At 37.3% G+C, this 22,848-nt stretch overlaps 1 protein-coding gene across 4 annotated transcripts in view; it reads left to right on the top strand.

Moving 5' to 3' along the window:
- trappc8 (trafficking protein particle complex subunit 8) overlaps window positions 1-22,848 on the top strand; it is a 67,553-nt gene that overhangs the window by 6,507 nt on the left and 38,198 nt on the right. Inside the window, exons 2-15 of one of the 4 annotated variants that reach the window (XM_088919749.1) lie at window positions 146-340; window positions 1,151-1,234; window positions 3,767-3,856; window positions 4,751-4,925; window positions 5,433-5,586; window positions 6,922-7,021; window positions 7,463-7,719; window positions 8,488-8,603; window positions 12,054-12,204; window positions 12,858-12,958; window positions 13,463-13,568; window positions 14,195-14,326; window positions 17,103-17,327; window positions 18,735-18,843. In XM_088919749.1, coding sequence (XP_088775875.1) covers window positions 146-340; window positions 1,151-1,234; window positions 3,767-3,856; window positions 4,751-4,925; window positions 5,433-5,586; window positions 6,922-7,021; window positions 7,463-7,719; window positions 8,488-8,603; window positions 12,054-12,204; window positions 12,858-12,958; window positions 13,463-13,568; window positions 14,195-14,326; window positions 17,103-17,327; window positions 18,735-18,843 — 1,995 coding nt within the window. Of the gene's footprint in view, window positions 1-145; window positions 341-1,150; window positions 1,235-3,766; window positions 3,857-4,750; window positions 4,926-5,432; window positions 5,587-6,921; window positions 7,022-7,459; window positions 7,720-8,487; window positions 8,604-12,053; window positions 12,205-12,857; window positions 12,959-13,462; window positions 13,569-14,194; window positions 14,327-17,102; window positions 17,328-18,734; window positions 18,844-22,848 lie in introns of all 4 variants that reach the window. The other 3 variants (XM_088919748.1, XM_088919751.1, XM_088919750.1) reach the window with 3 other exon arrangements.

Raw genomic sequence — 22,848 nt, 5'->3', positions numbered from 1 at the left:
GACTGTTGGTGACAGTCGCTGTAGAGTACAGCTCTAAATCTGTTAAAATCTACAAGTGGCAATTCAGGATCCACAATTGGAATAGGCTTAACTGAAGAATTCTTCTTTATAGTGATAACAGAATTCTTTTCCTTTTTATTTGCAGGTCATATGAGAGATCCCAGCAACCAGATCCACGTAATCAAAAATCTGAAGATTAGCATATCGAACATTGTGACACAGCCTCCTCAGCCGATGGCTATCCAGAACATGCTAAGTGAAGTTGTGTCAGTGAGTCAGCCTGCAGAAGGATTAGTAGCTAATGTGATTACAGCAGGAGATTATGATCTTAATATAAGTGGTAAGTTGCAGGGACACTTAAACCTCAGTGAAATTATTTTGAAATGCATACTTTTGTCACATTCACTCTTTGGAAAAATTTTTAACGTTTTTTGCTAGACTAGTCACTTTAAATTTGACTACTACTAAATTTTACTAATTTGAAAGTTACTACCAGCTTCTACTCCAGAGCGAAAATGCCTTGGAAATCAAACGGTTCACCTTCATAACAAATTACCCGATCACTTTTGAATTTTTGGAATTCTTTTACTTCTGCTTTTTGTTTTCTAATAAGGGTACATATGGTGTAAGGGGGGCAAATATTGGACTTAACAGACTGCTTTAATGGTCAGTTATTGCAGAAATACATTTGAGATCATTTAAGAATATAGCACGAATAGTTTAATATTGTACATGAGACGAAAAGCTAACTGTGAGTAGTGCAAACGTTCTGACCGGATTTTGTTTCACTCATAAAGTGACAGAGAGGGAGGCACCCGATTATATATATATAATATACATTTTTTTTATTTGTGATTTTGATCTTTTTCAGATTTTTGGTTCTGTGTTCTTTTTTAATGTGGATGTGAGACTTTAATGTTGATGTTAGTTGGCTATGGGGGTTTAGTGTTCAGCTATGTGTAGTTTTACAATTCCAGCAGATGACAGTAACATTCCTGTTTGAGATACGTTCTCAGTATTTATAGTATTGGTCATTAGTTAATAACTCTTATGTTTACAAAAACTTAAGGTCCATATTTTTCATCTTAAAATACTGGAGACAACAGAAAAAAATGGTAAATAATATCATACTGTATTTTATTTCCATCAGATCGCTCTCTTAAAGCTAGTGTTCCTTGGTACAATAATTGGAAAGAAACACTGATGGAACTCAACACTTCCAAGTTCTATGCAGGTATTCTTACAAATTGGTGTGGGGCTAATATACTTTGTCTTGGTTTCATTTCCTGTACCCACTGCAAATGTCCTATAGCTTAACTTGCTGTCTAGTGAACTCTTGGTTTCTCCCTCCTAGATCCCCCTTTTGTGCAATTTCCTTCATTTTGGAGATGCTTTCTAGTCTATAGTGTGTAGAAAATGATGAATTGCAGAAAAGCTCAAATCACTGTGAAGTGGTTACAATAAGTACTGTTACCCTGGCTTACTGAAATTATTGGTCTCGATTGTCACCTGGGGCTGTCTGAAGTTTTAGGATTGCTCTTCTGTATTGCTCTAACCACTTTCAGTATATCTCAACATATTTTCATGACAATAAATATAATCTTGCAATTAAATAATAAAATAAAAACTAAATTGGTTCCATTTATAGTTGGCCTCTACAGTGTGATGACCTAAAACGGATTTTTCACATGAATTCTGTTCTTGATCCTTAGTAAAATATTAATGGGCATCTCTGCACAACCAGTGCATTAACTAGAGGCTTTTAGAAATTAAAAGGTTGTTTACTGCAGCAAAGGGATTCATTGAAAGTTTCATACCACATGTAATAGTTCACAAAAGAAACAATACTTGGGCCTAATGGATTTAATTGAATTTTTTAAATGAATAAAAAAAACCCAATAAAGAGAAAAGGTGAGCAAAGGTACAGGACAAAGAAGCATAGGTTTCCAGTATGAGCTGAAAACAATGCATTGTCAGCAGAAAGATGTTACAAAGTTAAAGGGTATGACGTCCTGGAACATCGTCATAATCCTGGCAGTATAAGCCTCTGGATAGGCTGCTGTGGGCCACTTCTTGTAACCACTTTTTTTTTAATAAACCTTCTTGATTCTGAGCTTTCACTAAAATGCAATAAATCATTTCAGTGTTCCTTGTTCTTCCAGTTCTTTGTCTCTGTATTGTAGCAGAAGCTCTAATTTACCACGCATAGCTGAAGTTTATCCATGTTCTGTGTTGGTAAAAAAAAATCGCACTGTTTTCTCTTGCAAGTATCAGTCATTTGCACAACAGATGATGAGAAATTCTCTGCAGAACAAATTCTCTGCTGCTGATTTTTGTACACATGATAATGCTCAAGTTTTAACCATCAACAGGGACATCTCAAGCTGCTGCTTTTTCCTCCAGTATTTTGGTACCTGTACCAGTGGAGAGGTAATAGTCTTCTGTCTAATTGAACTTTGAAGCAAATGTAACTTTATGGAGGTTGAACTCCATAAACGTTGGAGGGGAATCCCAGCAGCAGGGCTATGGTGTTATACAGTCATGGCTTTAAATGCAGTTTTTGTACCTTCCAGCTCCAACAGTGTCATTCACCTATTCATGAAGTGAGATATATAGGCTTTTTTTTTCTTTCCAGCAGAATATGGTAGTTAAGGTTACAGGTGGATTAGACATGGGATGTCGATGCTTTGAATTAAAATTGACTCTCCCACGCAGGAGTACTTTATCTTGAAATAATGTTACTTAGTAGCTGTAAGTTTATTAGTATAAAATGAAGTCATGTCCCTTATACAAAGTTGGTTTCTGTAGGTCTTTAAAATATGCTGAATGTAAAAGGATGTGCTATTCTTAAGTGCCTCAGGGGGTAAATAGTTCTGCTTGGAGTGTCTTCTAGCCCGGCAGTGGCTGGTGTGAACTCAGGACCACTGCCAGCCTCCTGGTGGGGTGGAGCAGTTTGTAGGGTAGTAGTCTGGGGTGCACTGGTCTTTCATACACCAGTGTGTCACCCTCTCTGCAGCCTGAGAAAATGAAAAGGTAGACAAAGCTCATTTCACCAGACACACGTTACTGTGTGTTACCTTCATCTTTCCTGGTGTGGCGATTCAGAGTGAAGGAAGAAATCCCACACAAAGGAGGAGTCTGAAAACATAAACCAACAGCTGATTCAACATAAACAACAACTGATTCACAGACAAGCTTTCTCACCAGTCCTTGGAGTTCAGGATATGAGCTGTAAGAACAATACAATAAAAACCTTGAAGAAGAATGTTCAAGTACGGTACTGTTTCTTCAGTTTGTGAAATGTTTGCACTGGAATATTGTACTGCTTACCATTTTAATCCTTTTAGAAACTGGTGAGCACGAATGTCCCTTTCCATTGTGTGTTTTTTTTTTATTTTTAGTTCAGATAAATGGAAATACACTCCTTTTGTATTTGAAAAATGTTGCATTCTCAAGGTGCAGACAGGTCCGTCTTTGTATTGAATTTTTGTTTTGAGTTTTAGCTCTTCTCATTTGCCTTTGGTATTACTATGTAAGGTATGTAGGTAGTAATACATAGTACATAGAAATACATAGAATTTTCTCCACTGCAGATCTTCAATGTTATCTCTGAATTCTGAATATCTATGTAGTTCTTGTGGACTTTTCTGATAGTTTGGTCTCCAGTGCTGTCTAGTATGTCTTCCTGCTCTTCGGGTTTATTTTTGTGCACAGAACTTTTAATTTGGCAGTTAAGCTGATTTTGTACCTACTTGTGTCTTTTCAGCAACTACCCCTTGGTTTGAGACGTACAGAGAGAACTTCTTTCAGTCCATGCCGGCCTCAGATCATGAGTTTCTTAATCATTATCTGGCATGTATCCTTTCCCATGCTTATTAAGTTACATTTATAATGAATTTCATGTCCTTGCTTAGAGAATTACTTGTTTTATTTTGGTGTCCTTTTAACAGATATGCTTTATAAAGGGCTGAAAAACTTTAGAACATGCTTAATTCTTACTTTTAAGAAGAATATCACGCATATTTTAGATGAGACTTATTCGGTGTTGTAAGGCATTCATATTTATTGATAGTGATTCCCAAACCACAAGCAAGTTTTTTAACCTTTTACATTCAATTTGAATGCTGCAAGAATGTTTATGGAGGTTGAACTCCTTGTGTTGTGCATGTGGTGAGGCAGTGTGAGTCTTTTATAACTAATTTAAAGGTTTATTAAGAACTTAATATTTATTTCACTTTTCTGTTTGAGACAGATTTTTAAATTTGCTTTCGGCTCTAATGGGTTTAGCAATTGGTATCAGCCTTGTATCAGTGTCTGAGCATTAGAACTGCAAAATGTCACCAACTGGATGGCTCCAAAGGGGAAAAAAAACTGCTCATTGTTGCAACGTTGATTACACATTGCCATTTCCGGCTGCTACTGTTCATCTGTAGCGGATCTGCTTTTGAACAGTTTAGAACAAAATAAATGTCAGCAAGTTGCTTAAAGTTCTGTGTGTTAAAGTTCTTGCAAAGAGTAACCTTGAAGTGGTGTATTTGGGGAACTCACAGTGGAGCACAGAAACAAATGAACTGTCTATGGAAACAGATCAATTCATGTAATCACTTTTTCCATTATTATTATAATATGAATTATGATTAGAGAATGATAGTTCATTGGAGATGAAGACAGTTTAAATTTGGTTGATGAATCTTGTACACTGAAGAATAAAGTCTGTTCGATAATTTCCTTAATGTGTGACTCTTAAAAGGTATGCTTGTAGTTTCTTCTCGTGAGCCAGAGCCAGTGGAGCAGTTCCTGAAGCTGTCTCAGGAGCAACACCGCATTCAACACAGCAGCGAGTTCTCCTATCCCAAGTGGTTCATTCCCAACACGCTCAAGTATTTCGTGCTACTCCATGACATCAGTGAAGGAGATGAGCAAAGGTAATGTGCTTTTAAGGTCTGTCATACAATCTTCTGGAATCAGAACACAATGATTTGATGTGCTCGATACACCAGTGAAGGGGTCTGGTTGGGAACATTAATTTCTCTACAGTTTAAGCAACTATAGTTCTAGTATTCTGAGTACGTACTGGAAACAGGCCTTGGACATCCATGATTTCTCATTTAAAATCGTTTTAGATTTTTTTAGCACTATTGATATACTATGATACGTTTGTTTTACCTCTCAAGGTTATTTAGCAACACATTTTTTTTCTCTTTTGGTGTATTTCCACAGTTCTTGTGTTGATATGCCAGATTAATTAGAGGGGACTCTTTTTCCAACATAAGCTCCAAGACCTGTGGTTAGACATGCTGCAATTGGCATTAAACCATCTGTCAGCCATTCTTTCATAATATATATCTATTATACATTGAGATGCATTGAGAGCTTTGATAATTTATTATCCTCTAAACTAAACTTTTTTTTGGCATTTTCTTCTTCTCTAGGGCTGATTCTGTTTATGAGGAAATGAAACAAAGGTATGGAACTCAGGGTTGCTACTTGCTCAAAATTAACTCACGGGCTACGGCAGTTGGCTCAGACGAACAGATTCCTGACCCTTGGAGCCAGTATTTACAGAAAAGCAACTTCCAGAATCAGGTATTGTTTAATTTGGATAAAAGGTCTTCTGATCACAGCAATGTCATGAATGAGCTTCTTTAGAAATAAGCCCAAAATATATGTGAGGTGCTTTCACTGGCACACTGCTGAGACTTTTAACAGTAAGACTAGAGTTAGATTTGAAAGCTGAAGGGTAAAGCATATTGCACACTATGAAAGTAATGCAACTAATGGAAAAATTAGTATGTTGAAAAGTACTGCAGTGGTTTGCTTTAGTGAGAAAAGGCTGTGTAGAAAAAACTAAAAAGGTGAGGTGATCAAATTTCATCATGTTAGACTCACAGTTTCCATTCTGAAACGGTAAAAAAGAAACTATCTGAAGCTTAATACAGGGTATACTGTATTCCCTTTGATTGAGTAGTTTGCAACATCATCTTATAACTGGCTTTGTAACTGATACCTTCCATTCTTCAGATTATGGAATATAGAGAGAAGCTTAGTCTATTTTTGAGCGTAGTGCCCAGCACTGGTATTTTGCTCTTTAGTAAGAGACACCTATACATGCGTGGGATTGGATAGTGTAGGCTGCAGTTGTAAAACAGTACCTGTTGACAGTGCTGCAGTACTGTACCTTAGTACCTTAGTGCAAAGTCTTAGTTTACGATTACAAACGTCCATGTGGTGCCGTGTGTTCAGAACTAGACCCACGAGAAGAACACTAGCACGCAAGCCACAGCATTGAGGGACGACAGAGCTGTAATGGAGTGACAGCTGCAAAGTGCCACAGTTTTCTAAATTACCATATAGAACAGACAGGAGCAAACTAGATCCAGTATTTCCGAAGCTTGCAAAATATTGTTTACTGCCGTTCTAACGTTATTTGCTACAGTCTGTTCTTTACAATTTAGAGATGATATTATCTTTAGAAATATCTTTTTTTTTCCCCCACAAGATGGCAGTCCATGACAGTCAGTTAATGGCAATAGCTGGTTTCCATGTGATATTCCTCCTTTCTTTGTGGTACAGCATGAAACTCACAAGGCGTTTTCTGCTTTCTGATAGTACTTGTGAGAAAAACTTATTAGTTTTAACATTTGCCCTGTTTCATCCTCGCTCTTCCTTGACAATGGATTGTTACTCTAATTTCCTTCCAAAACAAAAGCCACCAAAGCTTGCTCTTAATTTCTGTCATTTATTTACTATTATTTAAAACTTCATACACATTACATTTATTATCCCCAGCTTGTTGATTTTATTAAATAAAACATTTGGTCTGTTTTGTAGTAAAATGTATGCAGTTTCTACCTAGGAGACTGCAGAACTTGGGATCTCCAGTCCTCTTTGAAACATTGAATGTTGTAAAACTTTTTTCAGGAGTTACATGAAGAACATTCGTCAGTAGTCATAAACTATAAGAATGTGGAAAACAACATAAATGCACCAGAAGTTGATGGTCCTGATCATTCAGGCAAAGGTAAAATAAGCATTGTATTCTTCTAGACCAGTTTTCGTCTTAGGCATGTTAACGTTTCACGTTAGGCACATCCTCTTTATATTCACAAATATATTTAAGTTGTCTCGATTACAATATTCATGTTCTTCACTTAAACCTGTCTACAGAGAGAGCACGGACCAAACCAACTCGCAAACCAGAGAACAGAAGCATGAGTTCATAGATGCATTTACTTTTGTCATCTTTCACGTCATTTAATGGCTAATATATCAGAGTGGTTCTGTGGGGAAACTCTTTATGTAGTACATCAATTTCTGTTCTAATGGGAGATTAATTAAGTTGTTCAGGTGAATAAAAAGGGAGAGCGAGAGTTCAGGAGTGCTTATTGATCTAAATTGTTCAGATTGTTAACAGTATTATTATATATCTAATGTAGTGTCCTTTTTTTTTTTTCTTCAGTAGATGGGATCCCCAACAATTTTAAAGCCCACCCTCTGCAGTTAGACCACCCCAGTGATCCCGGTGGCCAGTTTGATGGCCTTGATGTCTTAAAGTCCACCACACCAGTCTCCGATGCTAAGAAACAAACCAGTGTTACGACTCGCGGTGCTTGTCTGACACTTACCGACCACGACCGAATCAGGCAGTTCATCCAGGAGTTCACCTTCAGAGGGCTTCTGCCGCACATAGAAAAAACCATTCGGCAGCTCAATGACCAGGTAAGTGTGGCTCCTCGTCACCTTAGCAGATGATCACAAAAGGAGAATTAGAAATGAAGATTTTGGAAAGGAAGTTCAAAATGACTTGGATAACTTCTGGATCAGACAGACACCTGGCAGGTGACATTTGTTCAGACATGTGTAAAGTGTTGCAAGAAAGTAGGAAAAGCATGAACTATAAATATAAAATGGGAAACTTGGGAAAATAAAAGTGAGTTTGAAGAGACTGCTTATGTAAAAGAATTAGTTTTTCGACACCGCTTTTGCATTTTTTGACAATGTGGGGGAAGCAATAAAATGATAAACAGAATATAAGGATAGAATTTAAATCAAGTGATGTTTTATTAGCCAGCTACATTCCCAGGCTCAAAATGATCTCCTATAGGCATCCGCATTACAAGCTAACAGAACTGAACCTTTTTAGTCTGGAACAGGGAAGAGGGTCCCTGCTGAAGTGAGGGTCCAGAGCGGAACTGAGTGCACATAACCGACTAGCAAATCGGTCTTAGCAAGCAAGTCTTTAGGAGGTGGGATGTCACCCATTCACTTGTAGTGTGTCTTATCTTTTTACTTTAGTTTGCTGATAACATGCCTCTAGTGCAGCATCTGCCTAAAGATGGTATCTTCTTACATTTTCTATACTGACACTAGGAAATAGCTTTGCGAAAGGGAAGATTACTAGCCCCAGAGGAGGCCCTATGTCTTAAATGAGCATATAATTTTCTGGCTGAACTGCTAACTCTTACGTTTTATTTGTTTTCCCGTCAGCTGTTGTCCCGGAAGGGTCTGAGCCGATCTTTATTTTCTGCAACAAAGAAGTGGTTTAGTGGGAGCAAAGTACCAGAAAAAAGCATCAATGAGCTGAAAAACACAGCAGGCCTGTTGTAAGTAATGTTTGGAGCGCTCCTTTTAATTTAAATATTTTGCTTTGCAGTTTTTGCTGATATCTACCTTCTTTCAGCCTTAAGTAATGTCGAAGAAAAGTCTTCGCTCAGGTTAGGTGTGGTCAAGCCGAGTCCTTTATTCATGCGCATGAGGAGGATAGATCATGCAGATCTGAGAGCAATCTCTCATACAGATCTACAAAAATCGAACTCCCCGAGATGACAAATGCAATGGGTTTTATACAGTAGACACACACAGGAAAGCTCACTCTAAGTTTCCATATTAGGAGATGTTTTTTTCTCTACAAACATTTCTTTGTAACTGACCATGTTCTTCTTAAGAAGCAGTTCTACCTTGCATACAGACAAAAGGACGTATAAAAATAAAAGGTGTGAAAATGAGCTAGACATTCTGCGGTTTGTAATATCAATGTCAAAAGGTCAAATAATATGCTTGAATTATCCTTTTATACTGTTGCTAAGCAAAAGCATATGAGCTAATAAAAATAGTCACTATTTTATATACTTAATAAAAAAGGCAAATGCTAAAATTCTTCCTCAGTAATCGATCTGAGCTTTCAAGTTTTGATTGAAAGTATGGATTCAAAAAAAAGTGGGTACATTTGCAATTCACTGAAATGGGACATCATTTGAACGGGGTGAATACTTTTGTAAAACACTGTATGCCAATCAATATAGAGAGGAAACATTTTTTTAAAACACTCCATCTTAAGGGCATTGTAACAGAAGAGAACATACCACCGTGCATTTTGCAGTGGGATTCTCATCTGGATATTTTGTTTTTGACGGCAGCTGCTCTTTTCTATAAAAATGTATTTCCTTTATTTATCTTTACATTTGTTTCTTCAGATGTTTTTTTTCATAGCACATCTCATGCTATGCATTATTCGTTTTGTGTAAATATGCTAAACATATTGTAAATTAATGACTGCCGTATCACTCTTGGAAAGTTTTGTGGAATAATGTCCATTTGTCATTCCTTGTACCTACGTGCCCTGAACATCTTATTGGAAAAAAAGCCTTATCACTTAATCTCTCTTATTTAATAACAAAGAAAATAACACCTCAGATGAATTACCAAAATAAAAAAATAAAGATTGATACCAGATCCTGTGTGCCTTATACAGTGTAAACAACATTCTGTGTACTTAGTGTATTATGTATTACTCTATATAACAACCGTGTTTGAACAGAGTATGTTGGTATCAAATTATTTTGTTAGACATTGCATAAACAAATTTAAACAGTTTTAAAAAGCTATTATAACCAATCTGCAAAATGATACCTTAATAGTGTTCATTGTCAAAATCTTCATAAGTAAAGCATACTAATACTTAATACTGCTTAGTGTTTTATTTTTCACATTTTTATAATTTACAAGCTCTTTCTTCCTTGTCAGTAGTAGAAAAAGCAAAGTACGACTGATCATTCTTCAAATTATTTGCCGTCTTTCTTTGGAATTCAGAATGCATGTTATATAAAGAAGCAGAATTAATTTGGTGCAATTAAGATTAAATGATGCTTGTAGTATTGTTTCTTTCTTGTTGCTTATTGCTGTATTTTGCAGCTAAAATATGTATTTCCACCTTAAATTTAGGAAAATAAGAATGCACAGAAAAAATCTGAAGTAATCTTATTGCTTCCTGACACAATGATATTGGGTCACTATACTGAAAAATGTGGGGTCAAAGTAAATCCTGTCAGTGAACTGTATATTTAGTTTACCTAATTGTTCACAGAACACATCTTAAGTACAATCATGTGTACGTGGTTTCCACCTTTAAGGGATTAAGCATAGATTAGAAGACAGAACCTTTTAATCTTTGTATTGTAAGTCTCCTTTCATTTAAACTGCAACCTCTGCCCTCTTTAAAATAGGTCCCTTCATGAGTTTCAGAGGAACAGAATTATTTTATTAAATTAAGCAATCATGGAAGACTGCCACAAATCCTAATTCATTTTAAATATCTTGTGCTACGCATTAGTCTGATCTAATTTACTGTCTACAATGTGCTGAAAATATAGTGAGTACATTTTGTAATCCTGGTATTTATTGTAGCTTTAAACAAGCACAAAGGCCAGTGGTATAAAATATTTAAAAACAGACACTTTTAAATAGAATCTCAGTCATGAAACTAAAAATTGTTTGACGTTGTTATATATTATTTTGAAATGAACATTTTTAGCGTTATTTTTTCACATTTATTTGAGCCATACTGTATGTTTTCATCGTCACATCATTTTCAATCAGCACTTATCCAGTTCAGGGTCATGGGAGCCCGGAGCCTATCCTGGGAATCATGGGGCTCAAGGCAGGTCACACCCTGGACAAGACATCAGTCCATCACAGGACACACACACACAGACACAAACAAAGACATGCACACACACGGGTGTGCAGCAGAGATAGTTTTCCCAGAAGCAAATTAACCTACCAGCATGTCTTTGGACTGTGGGAGGAAACTGGAACTCCCAGAGGGGATCCATGTGAACATGGTGAGAACATATAGACTCCCCACAGATAGCACCCCAGGTCCAGACCTGAACGCACCTTGAGGCTGCAGTACTAACAGCTGTGCCACCGTGCAGCGCACCATGTTTATTAGGTAATGCAAATTATCTTTGTAATTAAGCTGAAGGAGTCTGACATTGTGTCCCATTATAATAATAATTGCTTACACTTATATAGCGCTTTTCTGGACACTCCACCCAAAGCGCTTTACAGGTAATGGGGATCCCCTCCACCACCACCAATGTGCAGCATCCACCTGGATGATGCAACAGCAGCCATTGTGTGCCAAAACGCTCACCACACACCAGCTCTCAGTGGGGAGGAGAGCAGAGTAATGAAGCCAGTTCATAGATTCGTGTATCAATCCTTGTTTTTGAAGGTACACCCATTCCACAGCTTAGGTTTAGGTTCTGTTCTGCAAGTTTTTACTTAACCTTTCTTAGCCAATGCCTGAATACATATAGATAATTTCTATTCATGATATTTCTAAATAAAAGCATTTTGCTTAATTAAAATTTTGATGATTAAAAATGATTAGCATACTTAAATACAAAAACACCAAAACACAGTAAATAATAAATTAAACATTGGACTACTATACATTTCCTTTCCCTACTCTGTAGTGTTCAGTGATAAAATGCAAAATTGATTCTCTGACTGAATGGAAATCCGCCCCTGCTTTGCTCTTACTCTGCCCTGCTGGCTCTTCATCCAGCATGAACTTTCAGTGGCTCAGATTTTGTTATGGAATCTGTGGGGTGTTTTTAAGTGAGGTTGAGTGATGTGTAACCCGGGGAGTGGTTGTATTCATTTGTTGAAAGTGTTTGGTCATTACAGTTTAGCAGAGATGCCCAGTTTTTTGCATTCACAGACCTTAAACTACAGACAGTTCCATGCAGATCTGTCTCTCGTTGTAGGTACCCTCCAGAAGCTCCTGAACTGCAAATAAGGAAGATGGCGGACCTGTGCTTCTTAGTCCAGCATTATGATTTAGCATACAGCTGCTACCACACTGCCAAGAAAGACTTCCTGAATGATCAAGCCATGCTTTATGCTGCTGGAGCCCTGGTTAGTATGGTTGCTTCCGGACAGCACACATAGATAACAATTCATTCATTTTTTCCAGTACATTTATAAGTTGTACATTTCAGTATTGTTTGGAGCTCAGTATCTTTGCCAGGTCTGCTTAAAGGTTTTTGACTGCATGGATTTGCATCCCTGTGATATTTTTGAAGTACACTTTTTTAATTAACATGAGTCATCTTTAATTAATTAAAAGTGATCTTGTAAAACAAATATGTCATGAAACTCTGCTGTATTTGATTTACAGTAGATATGACTGCGTGTTTAAGGATGCAACATGGAATATTGACTTTCTAATGTGGAAGAAATACAATGACCGGAAGTTACCTGTCCCTTAATTGTAACATGGAGTGTAGTTGGAACAAGTAGTCAGAAACACTCTGAAAAAGTCATGCTTGTTCCCTGAATTTTCTCTTAAATTACAAAAGGTCTGTAAACTAACAAACATTTGGATTTGTCAGATACAGAAGGAATTAAATAGAATATATTTGTATTTGGTACCCATATTAACAATGTAGTTTGACTGTCTGATTCACCATATTTATTAAAATCTTGGTACATTCTTTGCAAAGAGATGAGTTACTTGACTTAAATCATGATCTGCTCTTGATAATTTAAATGCCTAACTTTTTTTACAGGAAATGGCAGCCATTTCTGCTTTTCTACAGCCTGGGGCTCCTAGACCCTACCCAGCTCACTATATGGATACAGCTATTCAGACATACAGGGACGTGTGCAAGTATGTTGTATAAGCAATATTATACATATAATATATAATAATAATATATATATAATAATATAAGACAGCCGCAGAATGATTGTCAAATTACATCTATGCATAGCTAGGTGGGATACAGCTGTCAGGCACTCATGCCAGACTATTCAAGAAGAAGGTAGAAACAGGAACTTAATAGATTGCAAAAACAGCAGCTTGTTAGGTATGTTGACATGCAAGAAATCCAGTGTGCTCAGGCAACGCAACACCCTTTGTATACAGCTAACAAGGCGTGTTTGTCTGCAGGATGTTCATGATAGTGCGGATATCCCATTAACTGAGGAGCTGTTCCCTTGGCCATAAAAGAACCTGGCTATGACACCACCATAGCAGGTTTAGGTTTCTCTAGTTGTCTTGATACAAGTTTGTTGTTGGGACATTTGGCAACATTAACATTTTTTTGCGTGTCTCTCTTCTGCTATGCAATTGTGTTTTTCTGAACAGTTTAATTTCCTCTCTTTTGCGCAGAAATATGGTGCTAGCGGAGAGATGTGCTTTGCTCAGTGCAGAGGTTCTGAAAAGCCAGGCCAAGTACTCAGAAGCTGCAACACTCTTAATCAGAATGACCAGTGAGGTGAGAGGTGTTAGACGTGCACGTCTCCATTTTGGAATTTAGAATGAATATTGAATGCTTAGATTGTATGTAGGATCCTGTCTTTATGGCTTTTGTTTCAAACTATCAAACTATTGGGTTTTTCAAAGTAAACATTTTGGTTTTTACAATATAAAATACATTTTTATTAAGCACTGTATCATTATATGCTTGTTTTGTGCTCCAATATGATTTGTGCAGCTTGTGGTCAATCACGGTTAATTATCATCTCTTTGAGGCGTCTTCCAGCACCCAAACTACACAACACACACTGCCGTCTCTGTGAGTGCGACGTCACTGGGAGGAGACGTCACTGGAGCAGTCTTGTTTCAGTCTTGAGTTCAGAGTGGTATCGGTAGCTCAGTTTTTCAAATATAAAACAAAACTTGTTGAAACGTGGAGTGAAAGTCAGTGCCCTTCCACACGGAAACACAAGTACATTGTTTGTGCTTTATTTCTATTATATGGTGCAAAAGAGAATTTCATGATAACATTCAGACTCGCTAATGGGAGGCATACGTAACCATAGAATGGAAACGTAATTTCTGTCTGGAGACTTTTACTTCTCTCTGGCGGTTTTACTCATCCCCTTCCGTGTTGTGTTTTAGGACTCGGACCTGCGGAGTGCCCTCTTGCTGGAGCAGGCAGCACATTGCTTCATTAATATGAGGAGCCCGATGGTGCGGAAGTTTGCTTTTCACATGATCCTGGCAGGGCACAGGTTTAGTAAAGCTGTCCAGGTAGGTTTTTTTCCTTGTACTTCAGATACAATTCTGACACCTGTCTTCACATTCATTTAAATACAACTTCGTAGTTTAGTATAATTTTCTGAACAATGAATGTAATGAGATGTTTATCTTAAAAATGTAAGGGCAGGGTATTGTGTACTGATCAGTTTTCTGTACTCCAGAAACAATAGGATGGGCTGCAAACAAGGAAGGCATTGGTACCTTCTGTATCTTGCTGGGCTTAAATACCCTGTGGCTTTGTTTTTACAGCTCAAATCCCACCATGATTTTCAGTCCAGTAGTCAATGATTAACACTCATGTTTTCAGCAAGTTTTTGATTCTTATTTTTGAGCATCAGCATTCCTTTATGTTAAAGGTTGACTGATGCTGTATAGGACAGCTTATTTGTTTTGCAGTACTGCCATTTACCTAACTATGTCGGCTCAATATGGATGTGATGAAATTCTGTTAATTTTCTTCTTACAATATACAGACAGTCCTTCTGAATGACTGGAAACGGTCACGTTTGGTTGGATATATTGTAGGTGTCACTAATTTATAGAAAGACAAAATTCATGTGCTTTGCAAAAATTGATTGCAAATTAAATCAATTTTATACCATCAAAGGAGTGTTCCATTAGGTGGCATGAAATTTTAATTTTAAACAACACTGAGGTGGAATATATAATTAACCTGGCATTTTACTTACAGATTGAAACTGTCATGTTAACCAATTTGCAGCTCATGTTATTGTGAAAATCTTTTATGTTACGAATGTTTAATTTAATGTCTTAGACTTTTGAAATAGTGATTTAGTTTACGTAAACGCAAAACTATGTGCAGTACACAAGTATTGCACATTTTATTCTTCTTTGCAGTTTTTTTTGTAAGTAAGGAGGCACATGATCATTTATGTTTATGATTGCTAGCACTTATGCAAATAGCAGCTTTCTGTAATGTAATTTTTCTTTCTTAGTACTGTATACTTGCTGTTCCCTGTTGTGACCTATTCTTGTGTAGTGCTCAGTGGTAGTAATCGGTATGAAAACATAATGTGAAGTAAAAATTATAGGACATTATATACATTATAGGACACTGAAAGTGATAGTGTTTTAAAGCAAATGCCATTATTGATATCTTACAAAAATTGAAATGGAATTGGACTGCAACATAAAACAAATATAAATTTGAAATAGCAACCACAATTAGAGCATCCCTGTAAAATTCATTTCCACATTCCATTGAAGGGAAAAACTTTCACTTTGATCTCTATTTTTCCCCTAGAAATAAAAAATAAATGAGGACACGAGGTAACAAATGGAAAATAAAATGGAATTTGTTTAGGAACAGGAAGCTCTTTACAAAGAGTTGTGGATTTTTGGGAAGCCTGTTTCAGATCAGTGAAAGCTGCTTCTGAATTGACTGGGCAAAGTGTAGATTCACCTAGCTACCAAATTCTCTTTTATGCTTAAGGTACAGTATATCACTGATGTAGGGGAAAGTTGGAGTAATCTAGTTTCGAGATCTAGATGAGGAGAATCCTGCCAGGGAAGATATTTGAGATGAAGGACTTGAGACTGAGGCGATGGGAAGTATATCTAGGTGGAGGTATCTGGAGAGAGAAATCAGAAAATCAGTAGGTTATGAAAGGGAATTGAAGGAGATCTGAGAGGAGTGTGTAGTAAGTTTCGTACTCTGAAGCTGTGTGCTACACATTTTAAATGAGAAGAAAGTAGTGAGCAGTAGGTGGAAACCCTTAAAGGCTCTTGGTTTTGTTTCACATTGTGACAGAAAATAAACTCCTATTGTTTGCATGAAAAATAGTTTCCCCTTTTCTTCTCCATGCATACATTGTCTTGTGGTATGTTAGCTTAAAGCTTCAATAAAATGGAGAACAAACTGGGCTCTAGAACAAAAGGTTTTTAAAGCAGCCTTAGAAAGTCAATCACCAAGTGACACTTCCTTCTGGACATAAACTTTATCATTATTTCTAGAAGGGCCTGTCCTTGAGAAGAGACATTAAAATGAGGTCCTTATCGCTGGATCATTAAAGATCTCATGGCACTCAGTAGAGTTAATTCCAATATCCTGGCTCAGTTACACACTGGGCTTGCAGTGTCTGGCCTACCTAAAGGTCTTCTCTACTGGTAAATTATTTTTTTTCTTCCCAGCACATGTATAGTACTCTGATATCCTTTAGTTTGAAAAGTGTCATTTGAATTCAGTTTGTTAATATTAATTAATCTGTCTTTATCTTTATGAACACAGTTCACCTTCAGTACTGTTAGATGTTAGTTTGCCAGAGCTTTAGATTTTTAGTGCAATCTAATACATTTTCTTTGTGTGTATATGTATATTTATTTTAGCTTCTCACTAAGCCTTCCAATAATTTCAACTTCACTGGAAAAAAAAATACTGTAATCAACTTTCAAACTCTCACACAGATAGGCTTTTAAAGCATATCCATCCTGAAGTCATAACTCTTTCTGGATTAAAATGCATCTGATTTTTTAGTTTAAAAGTGTATCCCATAAGTAAGAGATTTTTTATTATTAGTTTTATAATTCCTATGGGGAACTTTGTGGCATTTTCAGTAAGTGTTAATTTTTCTATTACTTTTGAATACCTCCAAATTCAAAAGGCTTGTAAGTACTATCGAGAAACATGCTAACAATTTTGACTGATTATGTAAATTATAGCCTTTTGATGTTTAAACAGCTGAATGTGGAAATGGTTTATGGAAAGTAGTCTTAATAAAATATGGTTTCCATTCTCCTGTATTTGCAGAAGAGGCATGCCCTAAGGTGTTACTGTCAAGCAATGCAGGTGTACAAGGGAAAAGGCTGGTCCCTTGCTGAAGACCATATTAATTTCACCATTGGACGACAGTCCTACACATTGAGGCAATTGGAAAATGCTGTTTCAGCCTTCAGGCATATATTGATCAATGAGAGCAAGCAAACCGCATCTCAGCAGGGAGCATTCCTGAGGGAATATCTTTATGTTTACAAGGTGGGTAAACTGAAGACGACTGCCTGGGAATATGGCTTAAAATTGATAAGGCCTCTCTTGATTGTGTTCATTAAGCATTAATGTGGTTATGCTCTTATTTTTGCAGGTTAAGGAACTGTTGATATCTTTTTGCTATAAAAGAAATGCATATAATATGTCACTAGTTGTTTTGCAAAATGCAAAACTGAAATTTGAACGTTTACATTTTTGTAACGTTCTGTATGAATTGATTATATTTTGATACCTACATTTATATCTGATTGTTTGAGGCAAAGTGGTTCCTAAATCAAACACCCATCTTGCAGTTATGCAGATTCTCTTAAACTAGCTTGTTAATTATTTTTTTCTACTGTGGAAAAATACCTTTTGTGAAAACTGTAAGATGAAAAAAACATTATTTTTGTAATGGGAGCATTCAGATTTTCAAACTGTCATTTTGCATCCTTGTTTGCACACTTGAAAGGTAAAGTCAATTTACTGCAACCTTGTTACGACGTTAAATAGACTCTACAATTTACAAAGTAATATTACTTTGTAATATTACATATGCCACGTTTGCTTCTCTAGAGAAAATATTTTTTTCATTTTTCTTCTATCTAATGTATTGTTTTAGATAATTGGCATCCTAAAAGCCAATTATCTAAGATAATTAGATTATCGAAGCAAAGCAACATGAAGCAAATCACAACTGCCCTATTATTGTCACAAGCGGATGGTTAATGGAGGTGTACTTAAGCAGTGTTAGTTTTTTTATTACAGTGAAAGTATAAAAATGTCATTGCAGGTTTTCGATTTTTGGTATTGTGTAAGACCTTTTGTGTATTTTAATAGTCATTATAGAGTGTTTCCTGCCAGACAGATTTTTAATTGAGCTTTTCTGGGACTCTAATTCGTTTTGTGTAATATATATATATTTCAGTTAAGAAAAATTAAATGAAAAGAAGTAAAGAAACAGCAGTCATTCATTCTCTGTAGTTTACTGTTTATTAGTGTCTTAGGTTTGCCATTAAGAACAATTCTGAAAATATACAAAGATTAGCAGTGTAAAAGTGTACAGGAGAGCCTACACTTTTAAACAATGCATGAAAGGGGAAATGAAGTAGAAGACAGAGAATTTTAATATTTCATCTTATGGTTTTGTAATTATATTGAAAAGATGCAGATCAGATTTTCTTTGAATTAAAAAAAAATCAAATTCACAATAAACCACACATTTTATTGGCTGTATAGTGCATCTTTCCTTCTTATAACGTTATGTGCAAGAACGGTCAAATTGTATTTTTTTTTCATTTTGAGAACAAAAACATAACATTCCGTAAGTTAATTAAAGCAGCTGCGCAGCAGTAAAACTGTGCGTGTCTAGGCTGTCGCTGGTTGCACTGACTGGTTCATGTTTCTGGGGTGCAGAGTGTGAGCCAGCTGTCCCCAGAGGGCGCACTGCCACAGCTGCCCTTGCCTTGCATTCAGAGCTCAGCCACGAGGGTCTTCTTCGGGCACGACCGGAGACTGGCAGAGGGTGAGTCGCTCTCATTCAACACGCCTGAAAAACAACTGGAACTGGAGGTTGAGACGTCTTTGGATGCTTTATATTTTAATCTCTTCCACATTAAGTTATTTGTTCTGGGTAAAATATTTGAGTCACACTTTAGATGGTTGCATACTTGAAAGTTGAATGCATATTATTTGTCTCTTTGCTTTAAATTGAGCATCTTAATAAAGCGTCCATTCATCTATTCAGTAGTATATACCAATATACTTTATATATAGCCTATTCCATAGTGATAGGTTTAAGTTTAGAGTCTTTGTGAGCACTTCTGTGTTCAGCACCACTCAGAAAACTGCTCTGTCTTGTCCGGCAGCTTTTTTTATGTGAAATATATATTTTTCCATCTGCACAACTTTAGTTCTAGTCAGGTGGAACTAAGTAGGCTCTGTAAACTATTACCTCTGGTATACCATCGTTCATTTTCCAAAAAATAATGTTAAATAACTATGCACGGTAACAGTCAACCTTGATAACTGCTGTCAAAATTTAAGTTACAACAAAAATAGATATAAGAGGTAAATAAGAGCCATTTGACACATCCAGTTCATCTGGGTTTTAGTAGTTTGTTTCAGTGTTTAATCAGTTTTTATGTAATTTAATTCTATAGTCTTCTTCACAATGGAAAAAGTGTTGTTTCTTAGTTTTAACCATAGTCCCTAGTTACTTACGTGTAGAACTATATATTTGAGTGCATTGGCTTAAACATTTTTTCAGTATTTTCTACATTTCCACTGGTGTTCCTTTGTCAATGAAAAATTAAACTGTCCTCTCTGAGGACCTGGCTAGTTAGTCCTGCTAGTTAGAACGAGCAGAGTTTGTGCACATGAAAATTGACTGCAGGTTCAAGCAAGTCACACTCCTTAGACAGGAAGAAGACCGGTTCATTCCCAATGTAGTGCTAGTCCTGAATACTGAGATTCAGCTGTCCACAGTTCCGACTGTAGTTCATTGGTTGATCAGGCGAGCGTTCGCGGTTGGGCACCGGTGGTTCACAAGACTTGCTGCTGGGCTAACCTCGGGAGGATCCTTTGGTTACAAAATAAAGTCCTGGCACTCACGTGATTGTCCGAGCTGCGTCTGAGAATGTCCTGGAGGGGCACCTTCTGGGCCCTGTGCTGCCTCTTTTATCTGGAGGAACTACGGTCGTTCATTGGTGGAAAGTTTTGCGCGCATTTGAGACACACGTGGGGTTCCCTGCCCTACCAGTTCCTGATTGGTTGATCAAGGTGGAGGATGAGTAACAACGCTCTCTGACCTTAGGGTTGTAAACATCTTGGGATGAGACTCTCCCTTGGAATCTCCCAGACAGAAAGGCGCCAGAGATGACCATTCATTAGGGTGGCTGGAGAATCTCAGCCCTGGGGGTTGTTCCTTATCAGAAAACTTATCAGACAGAAAAACACCTTCGATCTGAACCACATGGAATGGCCTCTCTGTGTCCAGTACCACTGAGATAAGGGAGAGAGACTGGCAGGGGGACAGCAAACTTAATTCCTGTATTATTAATAAGAATTGCCACTACAAGTGCGTCAAAGAAGTAGTCAGGAATGAATCTGCCTTTTTCATTGGCCACAAGCTCATCTCTTTCCATCATCGATTAATACCTGTGGTTTACATTCTGCTGTTACATCGAAGCAATTGCATTGATTGCCTTTGAAGCTTTAACACGCTCAAATAAACTGCTGCCGCACATGAAAAACTGCATGAATCTGACCTTGAAGAGGCTATTATGAAGAGATCTGCTGGTCCGTCACAGGGCCCACAGGCTCAAACGCGCACACACTCAACACCAGGGCCAGAAGCCAGTTAACCTACCAGCATGTCTTTGGACTCTGGGAGGAAACCCATGTGAACACGAGGAGTACATACAAACTCCACACAAGAAGCGCCCCACGCATTGAATCCAGATCCCAGCACTGCAAGGCAGCAATGTTAACCACGCCGGTGCCACCATGTCGCAAACCTTTCTTTAGAGAAATAAAATGCATCTGAAACAGATTTAAAATTTCTCCTTTCTAAAGGTAAGGAGAAAAGAAAAGTATTTTGCTTTTGCAAAAGCAACTGGAATGCATCATATGTAGAATTCAATGTAGAATTCAAAGCTGTGCTTAATTAATAGGCATTGCATTATTTTACTTAAATTACAAAGCCTGTTTTCCTTTTTGTTGCCAGAATGGTGGAAATGATGACGCACTGTACAAAAATTCAGTTTATTGAATGGAGATATGGTTAATAGTAAACCTTGGATATCTAAGTGTCTAACATCCTTGGAGCAGGGTTAAATTGAACAAATAATTGTACACATGCCACTGGAAGCCCTTCCATGAATAAATTCTTGATAAAGAAAAGAAGGCTGAATTAACATCATTTAATTAAAAACTACTCTCTTTTAATGGAAAATGGTAAATTTATTATTACATTTGATTACAAATTTGAGCACAGAGCAATTTCAGATAATGGAAGACTTTCAACATTGACTAAATAAGACCTCATAAAAAAGGCATTTTTTTTCCGAAAATGAATTGTGCCGCATACTGTATACCATATAATGAGTTTCTCTCATTAATCAAGATTTATTCTTTGCAAAATGGCCGTTCAGAACTTTTTGAAAATGTGGTTTTGTTCACCAGAAGTCTTCCAAAGCCAAACCACTAATGCTTTCAGTAACATATGCACCAGTCTCTTAAGCCAAGAGGTCGCATGAAAAGTTCATGTAAACTAAATAGATGGTATGTGCCAAGGCACTGCTGTTAAGAGGTTTGGTTTATATAAAAAAAAACATCAGACTGCAGATATAGTTCAATTTGAGGACTTTCAGACTGCTCAACTTGATGTATTTTGTGACTAGTGTGTAGTTTAAACCAGTGGTTCTCAAACTTTTTGGACCAAGTACCACCCCTGATCAAACCAAAGCATCCAAGTACCACCTACAAATCATCTTCTCATAGGAACCCCAGAAAATCTCAGTGACCAACATGAGCGCACACACACACACATATATAATAACAATTGCACTGAGCATTTACCAGTGCAATGAGGGGTGAGACTGTTTAGTCGCGCGAAGCCTTGCAATGCCAGGGACGAGGGCAGTGAGCTTCAAACGCAGATCTGACTCAGCATCCATCTTGTTGCGGTACTTTGTCTTGATTGCAGTGGGAGTAGAGAAGCCTTTTTCACAAAGATAGGCAGTAGTAAAAGGCATCAAAAACCGCACAGCCTTTAATGAGAGAGCTGGGTATTCATAAATCCAACAGTGATTGTCGTTTCAATTCTGACATCAAAGGCACGTCAGATGGTAACTCGAGCAACTTCTCAGATCCTTGGGTATTCCTAAGACATCAACAGTAAAGGGGTTCCTGATCCACTCTGGTGTGGCCTCACCTGGAAAATACTCTGAGAACTGTTCTTTCAATGACAAGAGGTGCACTGCAATTACATCACGAACAGCAGCATCATGTGCCACACCATATGTGTGCAGATAGTTTTCCAAAGTTGGGAAAGCAGAGACATCACTTGTGTTGATTTTATTAACAAAAAGCTGCAGCTTTTTCTTCATAGCAGTGATTTTGTCAGACACGTCAAAAATTGTTAAAGAGAGCCCTTGCAGTCCCATATTCAGCTCATTCAAACGTGACTATCAGGTAGGCTAATTTTACCAGTCACACTGGATCATCAAATAGACTTGCCAAGGGAGTCATGCAAAAACATCTACCTCAGAGTGCAGTTCAAAGAGCCTTGTGAGCACTTTCCCCAGTTGATAACCATCTCACTTCAGCATGTAGCAAAAGCTGCACATGTTCGTTGCCCATTTCATTACAAAGCACGCTGAACAGACGTGAATTCATTGGCTGAGCCTTGATAGAATTCACAACTTTGACAGCCGAGTCTAACACAGATTTTAAGTTCTCAGCCATTTTCTTGGCTGCCAAGGCCTCGCGGTGGATACTGCAGTGCGTCCACTTCATATCTGGAGAA

The sequence above is a fragment of the Atractosteus spatula genome, chromosome 6 (assembly GCF_055471065.1).
Source record: "Atractosteus spatula isolate fAtrSpa1 chromosome 6, fAtrSpa1.hap1, whole genome shotgun sequence".
NCBI lineage: Eukaryota > Metazoa > Chordata > Actinopteri > Semionotiformes > Lepisosteidae > Atractosteus > Atractosteus spatula.
The sequence above is the reverse complement of the archived record's forward strand: the minus strand, read 5'-3'. Positions and strand labels throughout refer to the sequence as shown.